We start from the raw sequence: 20,971 nt of genomic DNA, 5'->3' as shown, positions 1-20,971 counted from the left end.
GACTACAGGATTCATGATATAAGTAGCATTAGAGTAAATGGTCCCACCACTGCACCTAGAATAAGAACTTTGAGTATAAAATCTTATCTTTTTTTCATTCCAATTTAACAAAAATATTCAGGAACATTACTTCACCTATACATATGTAAAGAATATAAGCATAGATTTGTGGGGAGTACATTTTTGAACAAACCCAAACCAGCTGCTACGGTTACTACTTGAATGTTTAATTAGAATTGAATTTGTATCCTTTAAATCAATACAATGAGTATGTATCATATGTCTATGTGGAAGATGCTGTGCTATGTCTATGTGGAAGGCTAGCACTCTAAAAAACAGTACTTGTCCTCAAGCATTTTATTACCACTTAATCTGTCTGAATCCCAAGAATCTTAAATCATAAAAGATACAAATATGATCATTTTAGTCACGTTGCATCAATTTCTCTAAAGGGCACTAAGAAACTTTCCAAAAGATAGTTTTATAAAAAAAATGAAAGAGCACCTTCCATTCTTCATGAAGTAAGCATTCTGATTTGACAGAGAATACTGAAAAAAAAAGTCTTGACACATCAATTTTTTTTTTTTTTGTGAGGCAATTGGGGTTAAATGACTTGCCAAGGGTCACACAGCTAGGAAGCGTCAAGTATCTGAGGCCACATTTGAACTCAGATCCTCCTGACTCCAGGGCCAGTGCTGTATCCACTGCACCACCTAGCTGCCTCCTTGACACATCAATCTTAAAATATACTAATGTTTCTAAATGACTGTAATTTATGATGCCAAGGAATTCTGATTCTGTTCTTTTAAATTTTTCTGTTAGTTTGGTGATCATCCAAATCTAATGATTAAAGATGAGACCAAAGTAGGAATAACTCTGTTGTAATGTCAGTTGTAATATCAAATATCTGAATGTCACATGAAGGCAGTATATAGAAAAATCAAAGATTTTTTCAGAGTAGAATTATTCAATTTATTAACAAAATTCACAATAATTATAAAGCTCACATGTGCAAATAAAACTCCTTCAGTTACTATCATCTTTTACATAATGTCACAAATAACTATTTTAAATTCGTTCCGATAAATATATTGCCGCTCTGCATCCAACCTGAATAGCACCTTTCAAGATGGCATATGCTGGTGCCTAAAAAGAAATATAAGATTGATTTTATTAGATGTGCAATGAAGAGTTGCAAGAGATATAGATATCAAAGATACAGAATAAATTAGCAAGTGAGAAAAAATTCACTTTAATTCTGTAAGAACTTTGTAAAATGACAAGAACTGCTCATTCCTCATACTTGGGGGAAGAAAGGACACTGGGAAGAATTATATTAAGGAAGAACAAAAAACAGGACTCCCAACTGAATAATTTACTCATGAGTAATGTATCATAATTTTTCTCCTTAAGTCCATTTTCTCTGGCAACCACTTTACTTTCCAAATAGCAGTGGCCAAGGCACCAATAGCAACATATAAATGACAGGTACCTACCAATTCTGCATCATGGTCAAGCCCCGTGTCATGGTGTTCTAGCTCCTCATCCCGAAATTTTTTAATTATCTGGTTAAATAAAAATAATAGCAAGACAGCAATAGCATTTTATGGGACAGAAAATACAAATCATGTCTTCAGAGAGTCTGGAATCTCAGAAAGAACACTAGATTTCAATTGAGAAGACTTGGGTTTAGATCCTAGCTCTGCTCCTGAGACTGCTGGCATGACTTTGGGACAAATATTTAACCTGTATGAGATTGTATCCTGATCTGTAAAATAGGGATAATATTACTACTTAAAAACCTCATAGAATTGTTGTAAGGAAACTATTCTGTAAACTACAAAGCACTATGCAAATGTAAAAATTATTACAATATCTAATTTTTATATAGTACTTTTTGGTTTACCAAGCATTCCACGTATATTATCTTATGTGATAGTGCCAACCCTCAGTATACATTTCTTTTCAATTCTCTTGGGACATCTTATATTAGAAGATAAATGTTAGTTATAGAATGCATTTACTTTTACTGATGTTTTGTATATTACATTAAGCAAGGGCCAAAGACTGACTGTATATGATATAATTTTTTTTTTCTGAGTTAGGCCCACAAGTAAGGTAGAAAAAGGATAAAAAATGTGACAGACCACTGCTTAGCTGCCTGTCTTATAAAGACTTTGGCACTTTTGACCTTGCAACTAAATTGGCTTCAAGAAGTAGATCACATGAAATCAGATATCTCTAAACACAAAGAAATAAAGATATTAAAGTAGAAACATTTTAAAAGATTTGGATGGTAAAGACATGGATGCTAAATATATGTTGTTCATAATGACAAAATAATTCTATATATTTTGTTTGGAAATTGACTAAAAGATTCTCTTCATTTTTTTGTTTGACCTCTGTTTATGCTAAAGGCATTTGTTCAGAATCTGCCAACAAGTGATGTAGTGGAAAGCACTCTGGACTAGAATCTTGTCCCAGCTCTTCCACTAACAACCAGTGAAACTTTCAGCAAGTCATTCAAAAATCTAGACCTCAGTTTCCTATAAAATAAAAATCTCTAAGATCCCTTCAAATTTATTTTTAATTAATACCAATTTTTACATACACCCTTTTCTAAATCAGTCAAATTCCAAAACAAAACTAAGCACCTGAAGGAGTTCTTCATACTTTTCTGGATCCCCTTCCATTAATGTCCTCATCTGGTTGTTATAATGGTGTGCTATTGACTCTTCTATAGCCACAGTGCAAGCCATTGCCCCTTCCTTCCCAAGTAAGGCTGTTCCAGCACCTGAAATTGTCCATACTCTAAGTCATATTCCATTCTTAGCCTCCTTTAGGTAAAATAAATTCACTTAAATAGATACTCACCCAATACAAATCCCATTACATTCCAAAAGGGCATCAGAATAGTTGGTCGGACTCTAAATGTAACCATCAACTCATTAAACTTTTTCAAATGGTCCTTTTCTTGATCCCACATTTTCTGCAGGAGAAATAAATTAAGAGAGAATCCAACCACCCCACAGACACACCTAACAAGGCTCATACTGTGTGCTATGGAAACTGCATTTTCTCAGTCTATACAATTAAAGGGAACTCAAGGTAGAAATGTGAGGAAAAGACTTCTCTCTCCTCTCTGCCTCTGCATATGTTTTACATTTAATGTTGCCCCACTTCAACCTAAATAATTCACTTTTAAAAAAAGAAAACATCATCTCAAAAAAGAGACTCAGAGTAGGAAGAGAGAGACTAATATCATGAAGTACAGATTTAGTTCATTTCCAAATTAGTTTATACCATAGCTTTTCCGGAAATACCACAGTATTTATATGAGATAAAAGATCTGTACTGATGGGAATACTAAGAACGAGATCTACTTTGCTTATTTTAAAATCTGAAAGGTCAGAAAAATAGGTAGTCATTTGATTCCAGGCTGCTAGGATGTAATAAATAAAGTACCTCATACTTCTCACAAAAATCTCAATTAAGGCAAGGCTAATTGTTTGTCAGTTTTGGCTTTTACCTTGGATTCCTCTCATTGGTGACTAGTAAACATCATGATAAAATCAAATGTAAAGTGGTTTTCAGGAAGAGGAGGGTAAAAAGCGAATTGGTAGACCAGGCAAGACATCAACAGACTAGGGGGGGCGGAAGCCTAAACTGTGAGCGTGTGTGCCTAAGAGCTATGTCTGTTTGGGAATCCTTTAACCAGAAAGTTATGAACTGGACAACAGTTTCTGGCTAATCTGATTCACTGAACTGAAGAGCACAGGCTGAAGGTACCATAAGATATCCTACAGAAATTGCTGGAATCCTTACAAGAGACTCACTTCCAGGAAGATGAACAGTTTTTGGAAGCAGTTATGCCAAGGCTAGGCACTGGAATGGACACTTGGTTATTCCATTGAGACATGGTGGTCTTTCCTTTGTTCAGACCACAGATTACATTTATCCTATTGTGGATGGTCCTTACATGATGGGCTGAACAGCCTGTGCCAATGTTCAAAGTGACTTTTATGCCATGGGTGTCAATGAATGTGACAACATGTTGATGCTCCTTGGAATCAGTAATAAAATGACAGACAAGGAAAGGGACAAAGTGATGCCCCTAATTATACAGGATTTTAAAGATGCTGCAGAAGAAGCAGGAACATCTGTAACTGGTGGCCAAACAGTATTGAATCCCTGGATCATGTTGGATGGAGTGGCTACAACAGTCTGTCAGCCCAATGAGTTTATCATGCCTGACAATGCAGTGCCAAGAGACATGCTTGAGTTGACAAAATACAAGTAGCCGTAACTGTGCACCAGTGGCTGGATATTTCAGAACCAGAAAAGTAGAATAAAATTAAACTTGTGGTCGCCCAGGAAGATGTGGAGTTGGCACATCAAGAAGCAATGATGACCATGGCAAAGCTCAACTGAACAGCTGCTGGGCTTATGCATACTTTTAATGTGCATGCAGCCACGGACATCACAGGGTTTGGAATATTGGGCTTGTTATTTTACAAAGTTCTTACAGAATTAAAGTGAATTATTTCTCACTTGCTAATTTATTCTATGGGGATATTTGGGACATTAGAATCTTACTAAGCAACAAAGGAATGAAGTGTCCTTTGTCATCCACAACCTTCCAGTGTTTGCCAAGATGGCTGCTGTTATTAAGGCCTATGGAAACATGTTTGGCCTTATGCATGGAACCTGCCCAGAGACATCAGGAGGCTTTCTCATCTGTTTACCACATGAGCAGGCAGCTTGATTCTGTGCAGAGATTAAGTCCCCAAAATATGGGGAAGGTCAGCAAACATGGATTATTGGGATTGTAGAGAAGGACAACCTTATAGCCAGAATTATAGACAAACCCTGGATCACCGAAGTAGCGCCACATGTGGCCACCCAAAATCTGAATCCCAAGCTTGGTGCCATCTCTTAATCTAGACAAAAATAGCTATTTGGTTTTTTTTTAATATGATATGAAAATATCTGTGATTTTTATTGGTGACAAAGTACCAGGCACTATCACAATACTATCATGGTCATTTGCCTACATTCATAATTGGAGGAAAAGATTTCACTTAGAGGTTAGTGAAAATAAAAAATATAAATTTTTCCATCCAAGTTCTGGTTTTGTTTTTAAATAGATATATTCCTTTATCATCATTACAATTAAAGATTGCAAAAAAAAATCTCACTGTGTCTACACATCTGGTGACCTTCGGTCAATTTGTGAGTGGATGCAATTAATAAAATAAAATCCATTGCCCTTTTTTCCTGTTACACTAACTGAAGATGCACCTAATCTTGAGGCAGCTTCTGAGTTTAGAATTATATTGTTATTCAATATTCTTAATTCATTTTGAATCTTTAGACACTTATCTCTCACCACATAGGCTCTTTTTAAAGGTGCTTTCACGGAGCACAGTCATTACTAGTAGTAGTGTCATTTAGCAGTTTGTGTCTTCATTACATGTACATTTATCATTTTAAGTCTAATAATTTTTTGATGTCTTGAATGGTATTCTGGAAAGGCAGAATGGATAGGTGACACAATGGGTATACCCAGTAGTAGTAAGAGGGTTGCATGATTACTTTCAGTCTTTTATTTGTAAAGTCTAGTTTTATGATCCAAGAGCCTATTATAATTATTAATTAAGATCCTACCCTGGACTTAGTAGTGCACTCAGTTAAATAAGAAAAGTGCTTAATTCTGCATGGAAAGCACTTTGAAGTTGAAGGAGAAATTTTCATTTCATGTTTATAAACCTTATAATATTTTCTGTAATATCAATAATTGTTTTCTTTATTAAAGGGGTGGGGAATTGCTAACTTTTTGCAATATAATTGGATGTGCTACAGTGCAGCAAGGAATCACCGACCAAAAGGGGATTAATGTATAATATTCATTTACAATTCAGTATATAATTAACTACATAAACAATTTTTAAATATAATCAATAATTTAAAAAATCAAATGTAAAGTACACAAGTCAATATAGTTGGAGTAAAAGGAAAAACATTGAAAGTTTCCACCTTTTTAGTCCCCCCCCCTTATAAACTGGCTTATTCTTTTCCTCAAATACCACTTAACAGGGGGAATAAAACAAAAAGAACTAGAATTATCTACAAAATACAACTATAATATATTTACGTATAATCAAATAAGTACTTCAGTGGAACAAAGTATAAGGGGCAAAGATTCATATATACAGACCTGAATAACTGGCCCAACATTTGTTCTACCTAGTACAGCCATTTGTCCAGCATATATGCGGTTTGCTCCATATTCCCCTGCATGATCCACCCGGATGATACGATCTATAGTGGCATGGTTGATCTTTTCATAGGTCTTTCCTGTACTGCAAAATCTGATACTGGCACTTCTTGCATAACCTATAAAACAAGTTGTACTTTGTGAGAATGTAAAGTTATAACAAAGGTGATTTTTCTTAAAGATCAGATAAGACTTAAATCTTCACTTTACTGGTATATGTATTTAATTTTCTATTGATTTTCTCTCAAATCTATCCACATCTCTCTACTGTCTCCTCTTAATTGTTCTCAATACCACCTGCAAGGGCTGTTGCTTCCAAACAAGTTTTAACATTTCCACTTTCTGTCCCTTCCAATCAACCTCACTCTACTGCCAGATTCATCTCCCTCAAGACTAGATCTAATCATTCAACAAGTATTTATGATGTCACTTATCTACTGATAAACCTTAATAGTCCTACTGCCTCCTAAATAAAGTTCAAATTCCTTATCCTAGCATTCAAGTTTCTCCACAACCTGGTATCACTCTACCTTTCTGGCTTTATCTCATACTACTTTCTAGACTACATCTAAGCTTAAGTACTATACACATACCTATATATATATATGTGTATATATTTTTGTGTGTGTGTGCATACATATGTGTGTATGTATGTGTATATATGTGTGTGTACACACACAAAATATGTATATACAAAATGGGAAGCTAGGTAACATAGTAGATAGAGTACTAGGCCTGAGTCAGGAAGATTCATCTTCCTAAGTTCAAATCCAGCCTCAGACACTTCTGTGTAACCCTGGGCAAGTCACTTAACCCTGTTGGCCTCAGTTCCTCATCCGTAAAACGAGCTAAAGAAGGAAATGGCAAACCACTCCAGTATCCTGGCCAAGAGAACCTCAAATGGAGTCACAGAGAGTTGACGTGACTGAAAGCGCTGAACAATCTACAAAATATATATATATATATATATATATATATATATGTATACACACACACGTTTATATGTGTGTACACATACAAAATGTAATGTGTATATATGTGTGTGTGTGTATGTATGTATGTGTGTATATATATATATATATAGGGAACCTATGTGTATATAAATATATATTTATACATACAGAAGTTCCCTATAAACAAGCTATTAAGGCAGCTGGACAGAGGGAAAGAAAAGAGAGGGAAGGAGGGAGGGAAGGAAGGAAGCAAGAAAGGAAAGAAGGAAGGAAGGAAGAAAAGTAGGTTGGTTTGTTGCCCAACTGGCCAGTTCCAGTTTGGTCCCCAGTGGGCAGCTTCTTTTCTACTCACAGAGGTTGCTGTTTGTCTTCCTTCTCAAAGAGAACCATGACAGCAGGAAGGTGATGCCATGACGTGCAAGTGAATTGGATTTAAGTGAGGGAAGGTTGTGCAAAGTCATCAGCCTCACTTTCACCTCCAAATCCATCTGGGTCTAATGGCCAGATATGGACCAGGACAACTGGAGATGGCCCAGGATGCAGTGGGGATCCTTGGCCTTTTCAAGCTAACTTCCTTAACAGGTCTCTGTTTGACTGAGGCAAAGCCTATTCAGTGATTAAGACTGAATAAGAAATGAAGCAAAGAATGACCTCTTCAAAAAAAAATCTGGAAGGGGGAGACCTTAAGGGTTTCTGGCCAAAACAGAAAGAACCGCTATTTACATTCATTCTAGGCCGATCATGACCAAGTAGGGCTTTCTTTCCCTCTATCCACATAGGGTATGCCCTAGGTAAGGATGTGCCCTTACCTGCAGGTGCTCTGCCCAAAGAGAATGTGAATTTTCAATCTGTGAAACTTTTTTTTTTCTCCTTTTCTCTTAAAGACCAGCCTTAACCCCCAATCACTCTGGCTCTCATGGATTGGCCAATAATAGGTCCTAGAACAAGCCCTACCTGTTCATTGTTCGGGCCCCTAATGTAAATAGCAATGGTTTCTGTTTTGGCCAGAAACCCTGAGAGTATTCTCCTCCTGGACTTATTTTTTAAGAAGTCACTCTTTGCTTCATTTCTTATTAAGCCTTAATCACTGAATAGGCTTTGCCTCAGTCAAACAGAGACCTGTTAAGGACCTTAGCTTGAAAAGGCCAAGGATCCCCACTGTATCCTGGGCCATCTCCAGTTGTCCTGATCCATATCTGGCCACTGGACCCAGACAGCTCTGGAGGTGAAAGTGAGGCTGGTGACTTTGCACAGCCCTCCCTCACTTAAATCCAATTCACTTGCATGTCATAGCACCACCTTCCTGATGTCATGGTACTCTTTGAGAACGAAGGACAAACAGCAACCCTTGGGCAGCTAGGTGGTGAAGTGGATGGAGTACCATGGACGGAGTACCTGACCTGAGTCAGGAAGACTCACTGTCCTGAAATCAAATCTGGCCTCAGACACTTACTAGCTGTGCAAGTCACTTAACCTTGTTTGCCTTAGTTTCCTCATGTGTAAAATGAGCTGGAGAAAGAAATGAAAAACCATTCCAACATCTCTGCCAAAAAAAAACCAAACCAGCACCCAAATGAGGTCACCAAGAGTCAGACACAACTGAACAATTACAACAACAACATATATACCCTGCATTCTACCTGTGAGCCAATATTTTGTCACAAAATTTGATTGGTTCTTACCAAAGAGTTACTGGTAATTTTTTTTAAGTTTTGATTTCACACCCATATACTGTACCAAACAGGATACCCTGCATATAATTGGAACTTAATGTTTACTGAACTGAAATTACCTACTGTCTACTATATATATGGATTCAGCTTGTCTTTTGGATTATACTATATAAACTTTCTTAAGGTGCTAAATGGTTGTAAAGTTCTTATGGGCATGTATAATGCTTTTTAGACTTCTTCTGTACACCTGAATGTGTCTAGTACAGTACTAGGTATATAATATGTTCTCAGCAAAAGCTTGTTTCTGATGGAGAGGGAACATTTTGGTGTTTCTACATCCAGGCATGTCAACTCAAGCACACAGGCACCTATCTGGAAACAATTTGTTAGTCTAATACCTGTAAGCATTTTTTCTTTTCCTTCTTCATGAATCTACATGTATGGTGGATAGAAAGCTGGCCTTGGAACCAAGAAGACCTGAGTTCAAGTGCCTCCACTGACATATAGTAGGGCATAACCCCTCAGCAAGTTAAACTTGTCGTGCTCTACAGTCTAGACAACTCTGTAACTTGTAGGAAAGGTGCTTCCTTACCTGTGAGTTTCTTATACCAATGAAATCACAACTCCAGTCCCCAACCCTATTTCTTCCCTTTAGTCAATCTCTTTGGCAAGGTGTGCCTACATGTGATAAAAAGTATGCCCGGCCAGGTAGCCCAGTTTATGAAGAACTGGGCTTGCAGTCAAGAAGGTTTGAATCTTTCGCCAAGACACTAGCTGTGTCACCTTGCACAAAGTCACTTATTCTCTCTCAGTCTCAGTTTCCTCCTCTGTAAAATAGGGATAATACAGTAGCACATACTTCCACAGGTTTGTTTTAGGGACATGCCCTCGGAGACTCCGCTCCTCCCTCTTTACCTGCCGGGAAGCTCCGGGCTCCAGAGCACAGCCGCCGGAGCAGAGAAGTCGCAGCCGCTCCTGCGCAGCCCTCCATCGTCCTGACCCCAGCCGCCTCTCCTCCGAGAAACAGGTGAAACAGCTCTGGGCGCCTCCTGATGACGGCCCTGGGGGCGCGCCGTGGGCGCACGCTTATGACGGAGCCCTTCCTCCGCGGCGCTCGGGTGGGGCGGTGGTGTCCTAGGAGGAGAAACTTTCTCCCCGTTCCGAGTCGGTTACAGCTTCCTTATCCTGGCCGCAGTTCCTCGTGGCCGGGAAGCTCTAGCCAGGGTTTCTATTGGCAGAGAGCCAGACCAATGTAGGGCGAGCGCTCCTTGGGCTGCCTTGGAGATCGAGACACCCCTGCGCTTGGGGAGATAAAGTAGGGGAGCAAAGTCAGGGGTTCGAGACCCAGATCGGTAACTTTGTTAGGCGAGAGCATGAGTCATCATAAATTTCTCTTGCTACTAGTGTGCTTACGGATGGCAAGAAAAATGGGGCGGACTTCACACCTATGAGATTGACTAACGTGACAGAAAAGAAAAATGACAAATGCTGGAGGGGATGTGGAAAAATAGGGACACTCATGCGCTTTTGGTGAAGTTAATGAACTGGTCCCCACCCCTTCTGGACAACAACTTGGAACTATGCCCAATGGGCTATAAAGCTGATCCAGCAATACCACTTAGTAGTATCTGTATCCCAAAGAGATCAAAAGGGGAAAAGACTTACATGTACAAAAATATTTATAGCAGGTCTTCTTGTGGTGGCAAAGAATTGCAAATTGAGGGGATGCCCATCAGATGGGGAATGGCTGAACAAGGTGTGGTATATGATTCTCATGGAATACTATTGTGCTATAAGAAATGATGAAGGGGATGGTTTCAGAAAAACTTAAGACCACCTATAAGAACTGATGCAGAATGAAGTGAGCAGAACCAGGGGAATATTGTGCACAATAGAGCAATATGGTAAGAATAAAATAATAAGGTTTTTCAAAAGGCGAAGTCCCCCTTTCTAGCAAACAGGGGAGTTAATCAGAGGCCAAGCTCTCCCTTCTAGCCCCTGGAGAAAGGTTAACCAGAGGTTAAGTTTTCTTTTTTTTTAGCTAGAGTCTAAGTTGAGTAATGGACTCTGCTGAGGAACGTGGGAGGGTGACTGCTGACCACTGACCACCTCTTCCCAGTACACTTTCTGGTTACAAAAGGTATTACCTGGAGGAAAGGATTAAGAGAGTTTGGGAGAAGCTAACTAGCTGTCCAATGGAATTATGTTGAAAACAAATTTCTATAATTTTTCCAATTCCTCTTTTTTGTTATAAAAATCATTTCTTTAAGTCACTCCTTGTCTCTGACCTCTGAAGAATCAGGTGACCTGGTTTAATATGCAAATACTAAACTTTGCAGATGAAATGGTAGATAGCTATGTAACTTTGTTCTCCGTTTTTCCTTTTTATTTCAGATAATCAATTTTAACAGTTACTCTGATCAAGACAATGATCTAAGACAATTCCAAAGGACCCATGATAAGAAATGCCATCCATCTCCTGAGAGAACTGATAGACTATGAATGCAGATAGAAGCGTAATTTTTTCACTTTCTTTCATGCTTTTTATTGTATTTTGTTTTGTTTTTGCAGCATGGCTAATGTGGAAATGTTTTGCTTGCCATCACATGTACACAACTGGTATTTTGCTTGCCTTCTCAATGGGGTGAAAGGGTGGAAGAGATAATTTGGACCTATTTTTTGAAATATTAAAAACAAATTAAGAATTAAAAAATAAAATACAGACAGTAAAAAAATACTTCAGAGTCGACCTATCATGACATACATAGGAACTATATGAACACAATTACAAAACAATCTTCACATAAATAGGTTTTAATAAAAGCAAAATAATGCTTCATTCATGTTACCCATGAGCAATGAATATTTCTCCAAATAATAAAAGAAAGGTGGGGTGGGGAAAGGAAGGAATCCTTTTCTCCAATATAATATTTCTGACATAACCATTTTTTCCATTGTATATTTGAGCCTAAATTTCTCTTTAAAGGTTAGATCACCTGTCTCCCTCCATTTTTTAAAAGTGTTCTCTTCAAATTTTCCAAGAGCACTTTAGTTCCCTCCTTGCCACCACCATACCCTACACTTAAATTTTCTTTGTACTTCTGGCATCTCCCCTCCAGTACTTATTTTCTTTCTTTGAAAGTTTATTCATGCCTTTTGTTTTTATATCACAGTGATTTCTGGATATATTTACTTCCCACATTCCCCCATGAGTCTCCCCTTATAATAGAAAAATGGTTAAGCAAAACCTACCAACACAACCATCAATTCATTTGAGAGTGGAGGCTGCCATTTTTCCTCTGGTTCTTCAACAAATTAGGCACTTAATATTTAACTGAATAGAATATAATTGAATTGAAACAGGCTGACAGTGTTCCATGTAAGGAAGATAAGTTCAGAAGCTTACTTCTCTATGTTACCATGTTGGTATGGGGACATAGTTGCCTATTCCTTCAGTACAGTGCCTTATTTAAATATTTGTTGAATGAATATGGTCAGGTAAATAATATCAGGTTTTCCAATGCAAAAATCTACACTTCACCACTCTGTGGAAGAATGCCAACTAAAGACTAGATTTCTCTTTCTTTGGTGAGAAGAAACCAGAACTACTTTGATGGCTAGAGCTTTAGGTGTGATTTGATTGGATTGGATAAATAGATGTTTTCAGGAACATCTAAAAACTACTCTCCCTTTCCCTCCACCAAAAAGAAAATCTCTAACTGGTCACTGGAAAGCTTTTGTTTGAAGATAACAGTAGACTCTCTACTTACTTCCATGAGAAGGCAAAAGGGTAACTAAAAACTAATAGATTTCCAGGATCTTTTCCTTACAGAATAACCCTGAGTCTAAACATACATGTAATCATTCTAAGATTTCAAATATTTTGTTTTTTATTAATAGTTTTAATACACAGTAAGTAGAGAAGAGCTATACTTTTAATCCTACAGCTCTAACCAGAAGTTACAATTTGACAAAAAATTCCAAGTAATATTTACAAAAGTCAACATTTCACTACAATACATTAATCAGCATTTCTTAAACAGTGAAAAAAAACAACCCAGTAATTCTTCATTTTGAGCTTTTCCATTAATAAAGAGCAGAAAACAGCACTTGTCAGGAACTATAGGAATTAGCCTTGCTAATAATGTTGACAGTGGTGAGAAATGGATGCAGTTCCTCTTTTCAGTGAGGATAATGAACCTCTGCATACTCAAAAGCAGCCTGTATTGGTAAGAATACAAGGCAGAAGGCCTTAAGAAAGATGGTTCCTGAAAACCTCCTGCTTCTGGTAGTCATCACAAGATAAGAGTTAGAAATCCCTGCTGCAACTCAAGTCAATCTTAAACTACTTTTCATTATAAACTAGCTTGGTGGAATTAGAAGGAAACAACAGTTGGTTGGCAGTGGGATTACACTCAGAAAGGGGAAGCACTCTGTGGCAAGACACCAGAAAATGCTTCTATAAACAAGGATCAATCGTCTATAAAAGGAAGAAATTATCCTTGAACAATATTCTTCAGCATCAGCAATCATTTCTATAAAACTTCATCAGCCTCTTCTGAAATTCAGGCTACTACCTAAAGTGTGTTTGAAAAAAAAGAAAAACAGCACCAAATTATCACTAAAATAGCCTTTGAAAAACAATTATAACCACACCGGAAAAAAAAAAGCCTGAAGACACTAAATGAAAACAAGCTGCTTTAATAAGATTTGCATATATTAAAAAGATTTAGACCTTAACCCTCCTTTTTGAAAATGTTGTATTAGTTGATAAGCCATGGAATAACTCAAAAGAATAACTCTTTAATGCCAAATATTAGTGAATTTCAAGGCATCTATTTCTTATTTTTACTACAATAGGAGCTATAAATCATTTCCTGTCATATTTCATTAAATACATGTACATGTACAGAAAAATTATAAATATTATAAACAAATAAAAAATACTTTGAAATGTGCTTGTATGTGTTATAAGGAAGCTAAACTCCTCCTCAAAAATCTAGTTGAGTACATTTTTAAAACTGTTGTATCTGAAAAGGCTCTGAGAGAGTTAGGTTGTATTGCAATCTGGAGTAAGAGGGATTTAGCATGAAGTGAAAGGTGTGACAGCATAATCCCAAAGCACATATCCATAGCCAAACAGAAATATAAAACACGTCCTAAAACATCCTTCCAAAAAAAAAAAAACCCAAAATCCAAACATGCTTCCCAGAACATTTCTGAAGCTTGAAATGTTCTTTAAAAGTACTGACTACAAAACATAAAAGGAAATAGACTTTAGAGAATTAAGGAAAACTCTACCTTCTTCCACTTTTAGAAACAACAGGTGTTATTCCCAGAAAACACAGATCAGCCCTAAAAGAGAGGTAAAAGTTCAAAGGGCATCTATTTCCTTGAAACAAATTCCTGTTTTACCCCTCCACTGCCATAGAAGTTAGAAAGCATGGCTAGTGTTATCTATTATCTTATCTAAAAATAATTTTAAGTCATGCAGGAGCTTCATATGTAAGATGATGGACATTTTTGCATCTCATCTTACCAAACTGGGGCTAAAATTTAAAAGTTTAATGCTAGTTATATGACTGTTTCCAATTTTCTTACCAACTGCTAACAACATGATGGTTTAGGAGTTTATCTCATTTTACAAAGCAACCTCTATTGTAGGGTTAGCATAACCCTGAAGTATAAAAAAGTGTCATAGGAAAAGTTGTTCATTTTATGCCATGGGAATTTGGCTCGTTAGTTTCAGTCCAGTATCATGAACTAATGGCCTTCAAATTTAACTTAACAAAATTTCTCAAATTGTCTGAAAAAATGATAAAATTCTCTTTGTTCCCTCTTCCCTTGCAAAAACTTAAATAGCCTAAGCCTAAAAGATTTTTCATAGTCACTGAGCTGAGATTCTACAAGCACAGTCTCAGTTCAAACTGTTGTTACAGGTTACAAAATCCTCAAATAGAAATTGGTTATGTAAACACTGACATAATCCAAAAGTACAGCAGCAATAATAGTATCACAGTGCAGAAAATGCCTGAATTCTAGAAAAATACATTTAGTATTTGTACAAAATTCTACAGATGAGTTTTGGAGGTTCAGTATGGTAGCTCAGTTGGCTTGGAAGGAAAAAGAACTGTGTTCAAAATCAGCTTGGTCGGTTTTTCATCTCTTCCTGAGCAGCTGTAAGTCTCCGAATGAGATAGTGCTTGTCTCGACTTTCCTAAAAATAAATACATACATACATTTGGAGATACAATAACCTTGTTTTCGAGGCTACAACATTTGTCACACAATTAACTGACAGGGAATTAGTTGGATTCCAGACCCAGCTGACAACACACTCTCCCCACCCCCATTCCCCATCCCCCAACATTTCATAACTAGGTAGCTTCATGATAATTAATCTAGTTTTGATGGGGTAGCATAAAACAAAACACTCAGTTGTTTAAGTCTTACATTATACCACCTCATCTACCCTTGTATGAATGTGTGAAATCTCTGCTAGGCCAGGAAAACTGATGATTTTAAACTAAATAATCTTTTCCTTTAACTGTATCTCCCTATCTTACCCAGTCTGGAAAAACAATGACCACTCCCTGACCCCACTGCTGATTGACTTGGAAGTTTTGGCCTGCTCCGTTTCTGACTTGGGTTGCATGCAAGGTACTAGACTGTAAAAATTATGGGGAGGAGCAGCTAGGTGATGTGGTGGATAGAGCTCCCGCCTTGGAGTCAGGAGGATCTGAGTTCAAACCCAGTCTCAGACATTTGACACTTACAAGCTGTATGACCCTGGGCAAGTCACTTAACCCCATTGCCTAGCCAAAAAAAAAAAAAAAGTTTAATTATGAGAACAAAGATCATATTTTACCTAAATTCCATTATCTTATTTAGTGCCTAGCACAGCACTCTACAATAGCATGGTTTTAATAAATGCTTGTTCAAATGACATTACTAGATGAAGAAATGAATATAACAGAGAAAGTTAAAACCAAGACCATGCTAATGCCAGAATACCAGCTGTCATGTTACCATTTGATCTGCTTGTTGTTGTGGTTCAGTTGTTTTTCAGTTGTGTCCAACTCTTAGTAATGCCATCTGGGGTTTTCTTGGCAAAGATACTGGAGTGTCTTGCCTTTTCCTTCTCCAGCTCATTTTACAGATAAGAAAACTGGGGCAAATAGGGTTAAATGACTTGCCTAGAGTCACACAGCTAGCAAATGTCTGAGGCTGGATTTGAACTCAGGAAAATGATTCTTCCTGACTCCAGGCATCTATTTTCCAGGTCAATTGTTTTTCCACTGAAATACTTCACAATATCTTCTATTTTTTCATTCTTTTGGTTTTGTTTTATAATTTCTTGGTTTCTCATAGAGTCATTAGCTTCCATTTGCTCTATTCTAATTTTTAAGGAATTTTTTTCTATAGTGAGCTTTGGGATCTCCTTTTCCATTTGGCAAATTCTGCTTTTTAAGGCATTCTTCTCCTCATTAGCTTTTTGGACCTCTTTTGCCATTTGGGTTAGGCTATTTTTTAAGATGTTATTTTCTTCAGTATTTTTTTGGGTCTCCTTTAGCAGGCTGTTGACTTGTTTTTCATGATTTTCTTGCATCACTTTCAATTCTCTTCCCAATTTGGCCTCTGCTTCTCTCACTTGATTTTCAAAATCCTTTTTGAGCTCTTCCATGGCCTGAGACCAATTCATATTTTTCTTGGAGGCTTTGGATGTAGAAGCTTTGACTTTGTTGTCTTCTTCTGAGTGGTATGTTTTGATCTTCCTTGTCACCAAAGTAAAATTCTATAGTCTGAGTATTTTTTCTGCTGTTTGTTCATTTTCCTAGGCAATTACTCGACTTTTTAATTCTGTTAAGGTAGGTTCCTGCTTCCAGTGTGGAGAATGTAGTGTCCCAAGCTTCAGGGGTTTTGTGCAGCTGTTTTCAGAGATACTTCTAAGGACCTGTAAGTTTTCAGTTCTTCCAAGGTGGTATAATCTAAGGAGAAAGTGTTTACTCCTCTCCTGGCCTGTGTTCTGGTCCATGAGTGACTACACACACTCTTTTCTGCCCTGGAACTGTGAGGAGGGTTCCCTCTCCACTGCTTCCACAAGCTCTGCCATGCCAGTGCTACTCCTTACCCCAGGACCACCACCCAGGAATGTGAACCAGATCCAAGTATGGGCAAAGCAACAGAATCCTGCCTTAGTGCCAACAAAGAGATCCTTGTAATCTCCTTCTGATCAGTTGTTTGATCCCCTTACTATCTGTGGGCTGAGTTCTGGAAACTGCTACCGCTGCCAGGGCTGCGCTGGGGTGGGGATGGGGGGTCAGACCATGCTCCTCTCCCACCCAGGTCCAACAGACCTTTCCTACTGACTTTCTAAGCTGTCTTTGGCATTTGTGGGTTGAGAAGTCTGGAAACTGCCACAGTTGCCCATGATTCAGTCCACTGAGGCCTGCTCCAGGTCCACTGGGGCCCCCAGTCTGTGCTGGCATGGTTTGTGTTGATGCTGCCCTCCTCTCTCAGCCTGGTGCAACAGCTCTTTCCTGTGAATCTTCCAGGTTGTCTTGGGCTGGAAATTTGTTTTACTCTGTCTTTTTGTGGGTTCTGCTGCTCTAGAATTTGTTTAGAGTCATTTTTTACAGGTATTTGGGGGAGTCTCTTTTATTCTATCGTCTTGGCTCTGCTCCACCCCGCCCTCCACCCTTTTGCTCCCCCCTCCCCGCCATCTGTTTGACTTCCAAAGCCCTTCATAGCCTGGTCCCCTCCTACTTTTCCATTCTTCTTATATCCTACTCACTGTCATATATTCTGTGATCCAGGCAAACTATCTCCAGACCTCAGTGCATTTTCACAGGCTGGCCTCCAAGCCTGGAATGCTGCCCCTCCTCATCTCTACCTCCTAGCTTCTTGACTTCCTTCATGTTCCAACTAAAATCTTCTTCAAGAGGCCTTTCCTGGTTCTTAATGCTTTGGCTTCCATCTGAAATTATTTCCAATTTATCCTGTCTTTATCTTATTTGTACAAAGAAATTTATATGTTGTGTCCCTCATTAGATTGGGAGGCTCCTTCAGAGGAGGGAGGGATTTTTCTTTCTTTACATCCCTAGTGTTTAGCGTGGCACACACGTAATAGACAATTAATAAATGCTAGCAGATTTGATTCTTTACACACTTAAGGTATTTGCTGTTTAAGCATAGTATTTATTCAGATATTCTTAAAGACTTCCTTGTTTACTTCCAACAAAGAAACAGAACACAACCATTTGGTAACATGGATTTCCCACTCTACTGACTTGGTCAAACTAAACTCTGTGTTCTATAATGAATTATCCTTGTTAGAATGGAAAGTTCTTGTGATCAAGGCCCATTTCTTATTTATCTTTGTGTCTCTAGTCCCTAGAACAATACCTGTCATGTAGTAGGTACTTAATAAGTACGTATTGACTCACTAGTTAAGAATGAAGTCATAGGACCATGTTTTACATGACTTCACATATATAATAGGTATTATATTGTTTGCCTTCTCAACAGGTTGGACAGGAGAGATGGAAGGAATTTGGTACTCAAAATAAAAAAATTACGTTAAAAAATTTTTAAAGAAAAGAATGAAGTTAAGTAAAATGGAATAAGCAGTTATCTAGATTTTGACTTTGCTTGTGGTTGAGTGTTAATAAAAAGGGTCTAACTGAAGGAAGAGGTACTAGAGAGGGGAGAAGCAGAGTATAAAAAGGAGGACAAGGACAGATTAGGTGAATAGGAAGAACTGCTACAAATTTTTTTAACCCTCCCTTAACACTATGAATTTCTGGAATTCTACACTATACTCTAAATCTGTCAGACACCTCCCAGCCCCCCCAACCCTTTCCCATACCCCATCCTCTTCTAATGCTGCCTCAAATTCAGAGAGACCTTCTACCATACTACCTTCTAGATGACAAGATCAAGACTGACCTTTCCTAGGAGCTGTCAAAGAAATTTCCCACCAAGAAATCATAGGAATTTTAAAGGGAATAAAAAGTGCTTAAAGGGTTAGAATAAAAAAGAGGCGTTTGCAGTTTTCCCTGTGCTACATTCCACAGCTACATATAATTTATAATGAAACTTTTAGGGCTATACCTTGTCTTTTCTACATTCTCTAAGGTCCAGAATCTTTGTTTTCTTTTTCTTTTGTTTTTTTTTTGGGGGGGGCAATTGGGGTTAAGTGACTTGCCCAGGGTCACACAGCTAGTAAATGTCAAGTGTTTGGTTTCAGGCAGGATTTGAACTCGGGTCCTCCTGAATTCAGGGGCGGTGCTCTATCCATTGCGCCACCTAGCTGCCTATGGTCCAGAATCTTACTATCTCTGTTCCAAAACTAACCCTTCCCTTACTACCTTCAAATGCCTAAGCAAATCTAAGCCATTTGAGGGCAGGAGCTGTTGTTTTTCCTCTTTGTGTCTCCAGCACCTAGCACTATGCCTACAGCATAGTAAATGCTTATGAAATATTTGTTCATTAACTGAATAGCTCATCCAAGTACCATGTACACTGCTGGTGCTTAATAAATGTTAATAATAATGAATTTAGAGCCACTTGTTCACTTTATACAAGGGAACACTGTCAGCATCTTGGCCAGATTTTCCTTTAGAAAAGTCTGGCAGATCAGCCTTGCCCTCTTGTTTTTCTGGGGAGATATTTGCTCTGTCAGTCTGTATCCCTACAATTATTGCTAAGTATATCAGCCTAAGTGTCATATATCTTAGCACGTTCTTACTCAGAAGACTGGATTAAAAACCACCATGATAGTGACCGCCTTCTGATCAAGGTAAAAAAAACCTGTACAAAGAACAAACTATCCAAGTCCCCATTATGCTGGGTCACTAGGCAGAGTTTCTAGAAAGTCATTCCACTTCTGCCCTGAAAAACTGTAGGTTTTGTATAGGCCATAGAGGAAAGATGGGCCTCTGGGATCATTACACTCTGGATTTCACCTTACCATAGCCAACTGCTCTCTGAGTTGAATTACAACCCGTTTGTGTGCTCCAGCCAGGGCAATGAAGTAGAACATGATGAGGCTGCAAAAGTAAGAAAGGGAGCAAAAAAAAAAAAAGTATACTACATGAGTTTAAGGATTTTAAAACATTATTTGCAGTAAAAGCAGTAATCAGAAAAAAAATGTATATCTCTAAATGCTTATTTCAATAAAATAGAGAAAGAGCAGACCAATGAACTGGGTATGCAATGAAAAAACTAGAAAAAGAACAAATTAAAAATTCCCAATTAAAGTGGAAATCCTAAAAATTAAAGGTGACATTAATAAAATTGAATGTAAGAAAACCGTTGAATTAATAAATAAACTTGGAGTTAGTTTTATGGGGGAAAAAACAATCAAACAGATAAACCATTGGTTTATAAGATTTTTAAAAACTAGAGAAGAAAACCAAATCAATGGTATCAAAAACGAAAAGGGTGAATATACCACTGAAGATGAAATCAAAGCAGTTACTAGGAGTTATTTTGCCCAATCATATGCCAATAAATTTAACAATTTAAGTGAAATGGAATCATACTTACAAAAATATAAATTACCTAGATTATTTAGAATATCTAAATAAACCTATTTTAGAAAAAGAAATCAAATAGACCATAAATGAGCAGCTTCCTAAGAAAAAAGCATCAGCACCAGATGGATTTACAAGTGAATTCTACCACACATTTAAGGATCAACTAATTCCAGTATTAAATTATTTGGAATAATAAGCAAAAAAGGAGTCCTACAAAATTCCTTTTATGAAACAAATGTGATCTGATACCTAAACCAGGAAGAGCAAAAACAGAGAAAGAGAACTATAGACCAATTTAACTAAGAAATATGAATGCAAAAATCATAAATAAAATGCTAGCTAGGAGGTTAAAACAATATATCACAAAGATTATACATTTTGTCCAAGTAGGATTTATACCAGGAATGCAGGGATGGTTTAGCATAATGAAAACTATTAGCATAATTTATTACATCAATAACAAAAATTATATGATTGCTTTTCACAAAAATACATTAAAAAACACTTGAAAGCATAGGAATAATTGTA

At 37.5% G+C, this 20,971-nt stretch overlaps 2 protein-coding genes and 1 pseudogene across 4 annotated transcripts in view; 1 reads left to right on the top strand and 2 right to left on the bottom strand.

Moving 5' to 3' along the window:
• Nucleotides 1–947: 947 nt before the first annotated feature.
• On the bottom strand, nt 948–9,949 carry LOC114051939 (5-demethoxyubiquinone hydroxylase, mitochondrial-like). Its single transcript, XM_027874363.1, has 6 exons — nt 9,819–9,949; nt 6,218–6,396; nt 2,875–2,989; nt 2,655–2,794; nt 1,497–1,565; nt 948–1,146 (listed from the first exon to the last, which is right to left on the bottom strand). The coding sequence occupies exons 1-6, from the start codon at nt 9,892–9,894 to the stop codon at nt 1,069–1,071; spliced, it is 657 nt and encodes a 218-aa protein (XP_027730164.1). The 5' UTR covers nt 9,895–9,949; the 3' UTR covers nt 948–1,068.
• Nucleotides 2,997–5,081, top strand: LOC114051941 (annotated as a pseudogene).
• A 1,811-nt stretch (nt 9,950–11,760) lies between the features above and the next one.
• The window catches only part of LOC114051936 (transmembrane channel-like protein 7), a 71,169-nt gene continuing 61,958 nt past the window's right edge, over nt 11,761–20,971 (bottom strand). For 2 of the 3 annotated variants that reach the window (XM_027874359.1, XM_027874361.1), the window contains 2 exons: nt 19,876–19,954; nt 11,761–15,120 (listed from right to left, as the gene is read on the bottom strand). In XM_027874359.1, coding sequence (XP_027730160.1) covers nt 15,046–15,120; nt 19,876–19,954 — 154 coding nt within the window. In that variant the 3' untranslated portion in view covers nt 11,761–15,045. The remainder of the gene's footprint in view (nt 15,121–19,875; nt 19,955–20,971) is intronic. The other variant, XR_003570199.1, reaches the window with a different exon arrangement.

Source organism: Vombatus ursinus, unplaced genomic scaffold (genome assembly GCF_900497805.2).
Source record: "Vombatus ursinus unplaced genomic scaffold, bare-nosed wombat genome assembly UNPS02014807.1, whole genome shotgun sequence".
Classification (NCBI taxonomy): domain Eukaryota; kingdom Metazoa; phylum Chordata; class Mammalia; order Diprotodontia; family Vombatidae; genus Vombatus; species Vombatus ursinus.
This window is presented reverse-complemented; position numbering and strand designations above follow the sequence as displayed.

What these genes read in the sequence shown, in the direction of transcription:
- LOC114051939 (XM_027874363.1), bottom strand. Translation starts at nt 9,894, where the DNA reads ATGGAGGGCTGCGCAGGAGCGGCTGCGACTTCTCTGCTCCGGCGGCTG. An exon ending in AGCCCGGAGCTTCCCGGCAG is followed by an intron (nt 6,397 to 9,818) that starts GTAAAGAGGGAG and finishes CTTGTTTTATAG; the next exon opens with GTTATGCAAGAAGTGCCAGT. An exon ending in ATGTTGGGCCAGTTATTCAG is followed by an intron (nt 2,990 to 6,217) that starts GTCTGTATATAT and finishes TTTCTCCTGCAG; the next exon opens with AAAATGTGGGATCAAGAAAA.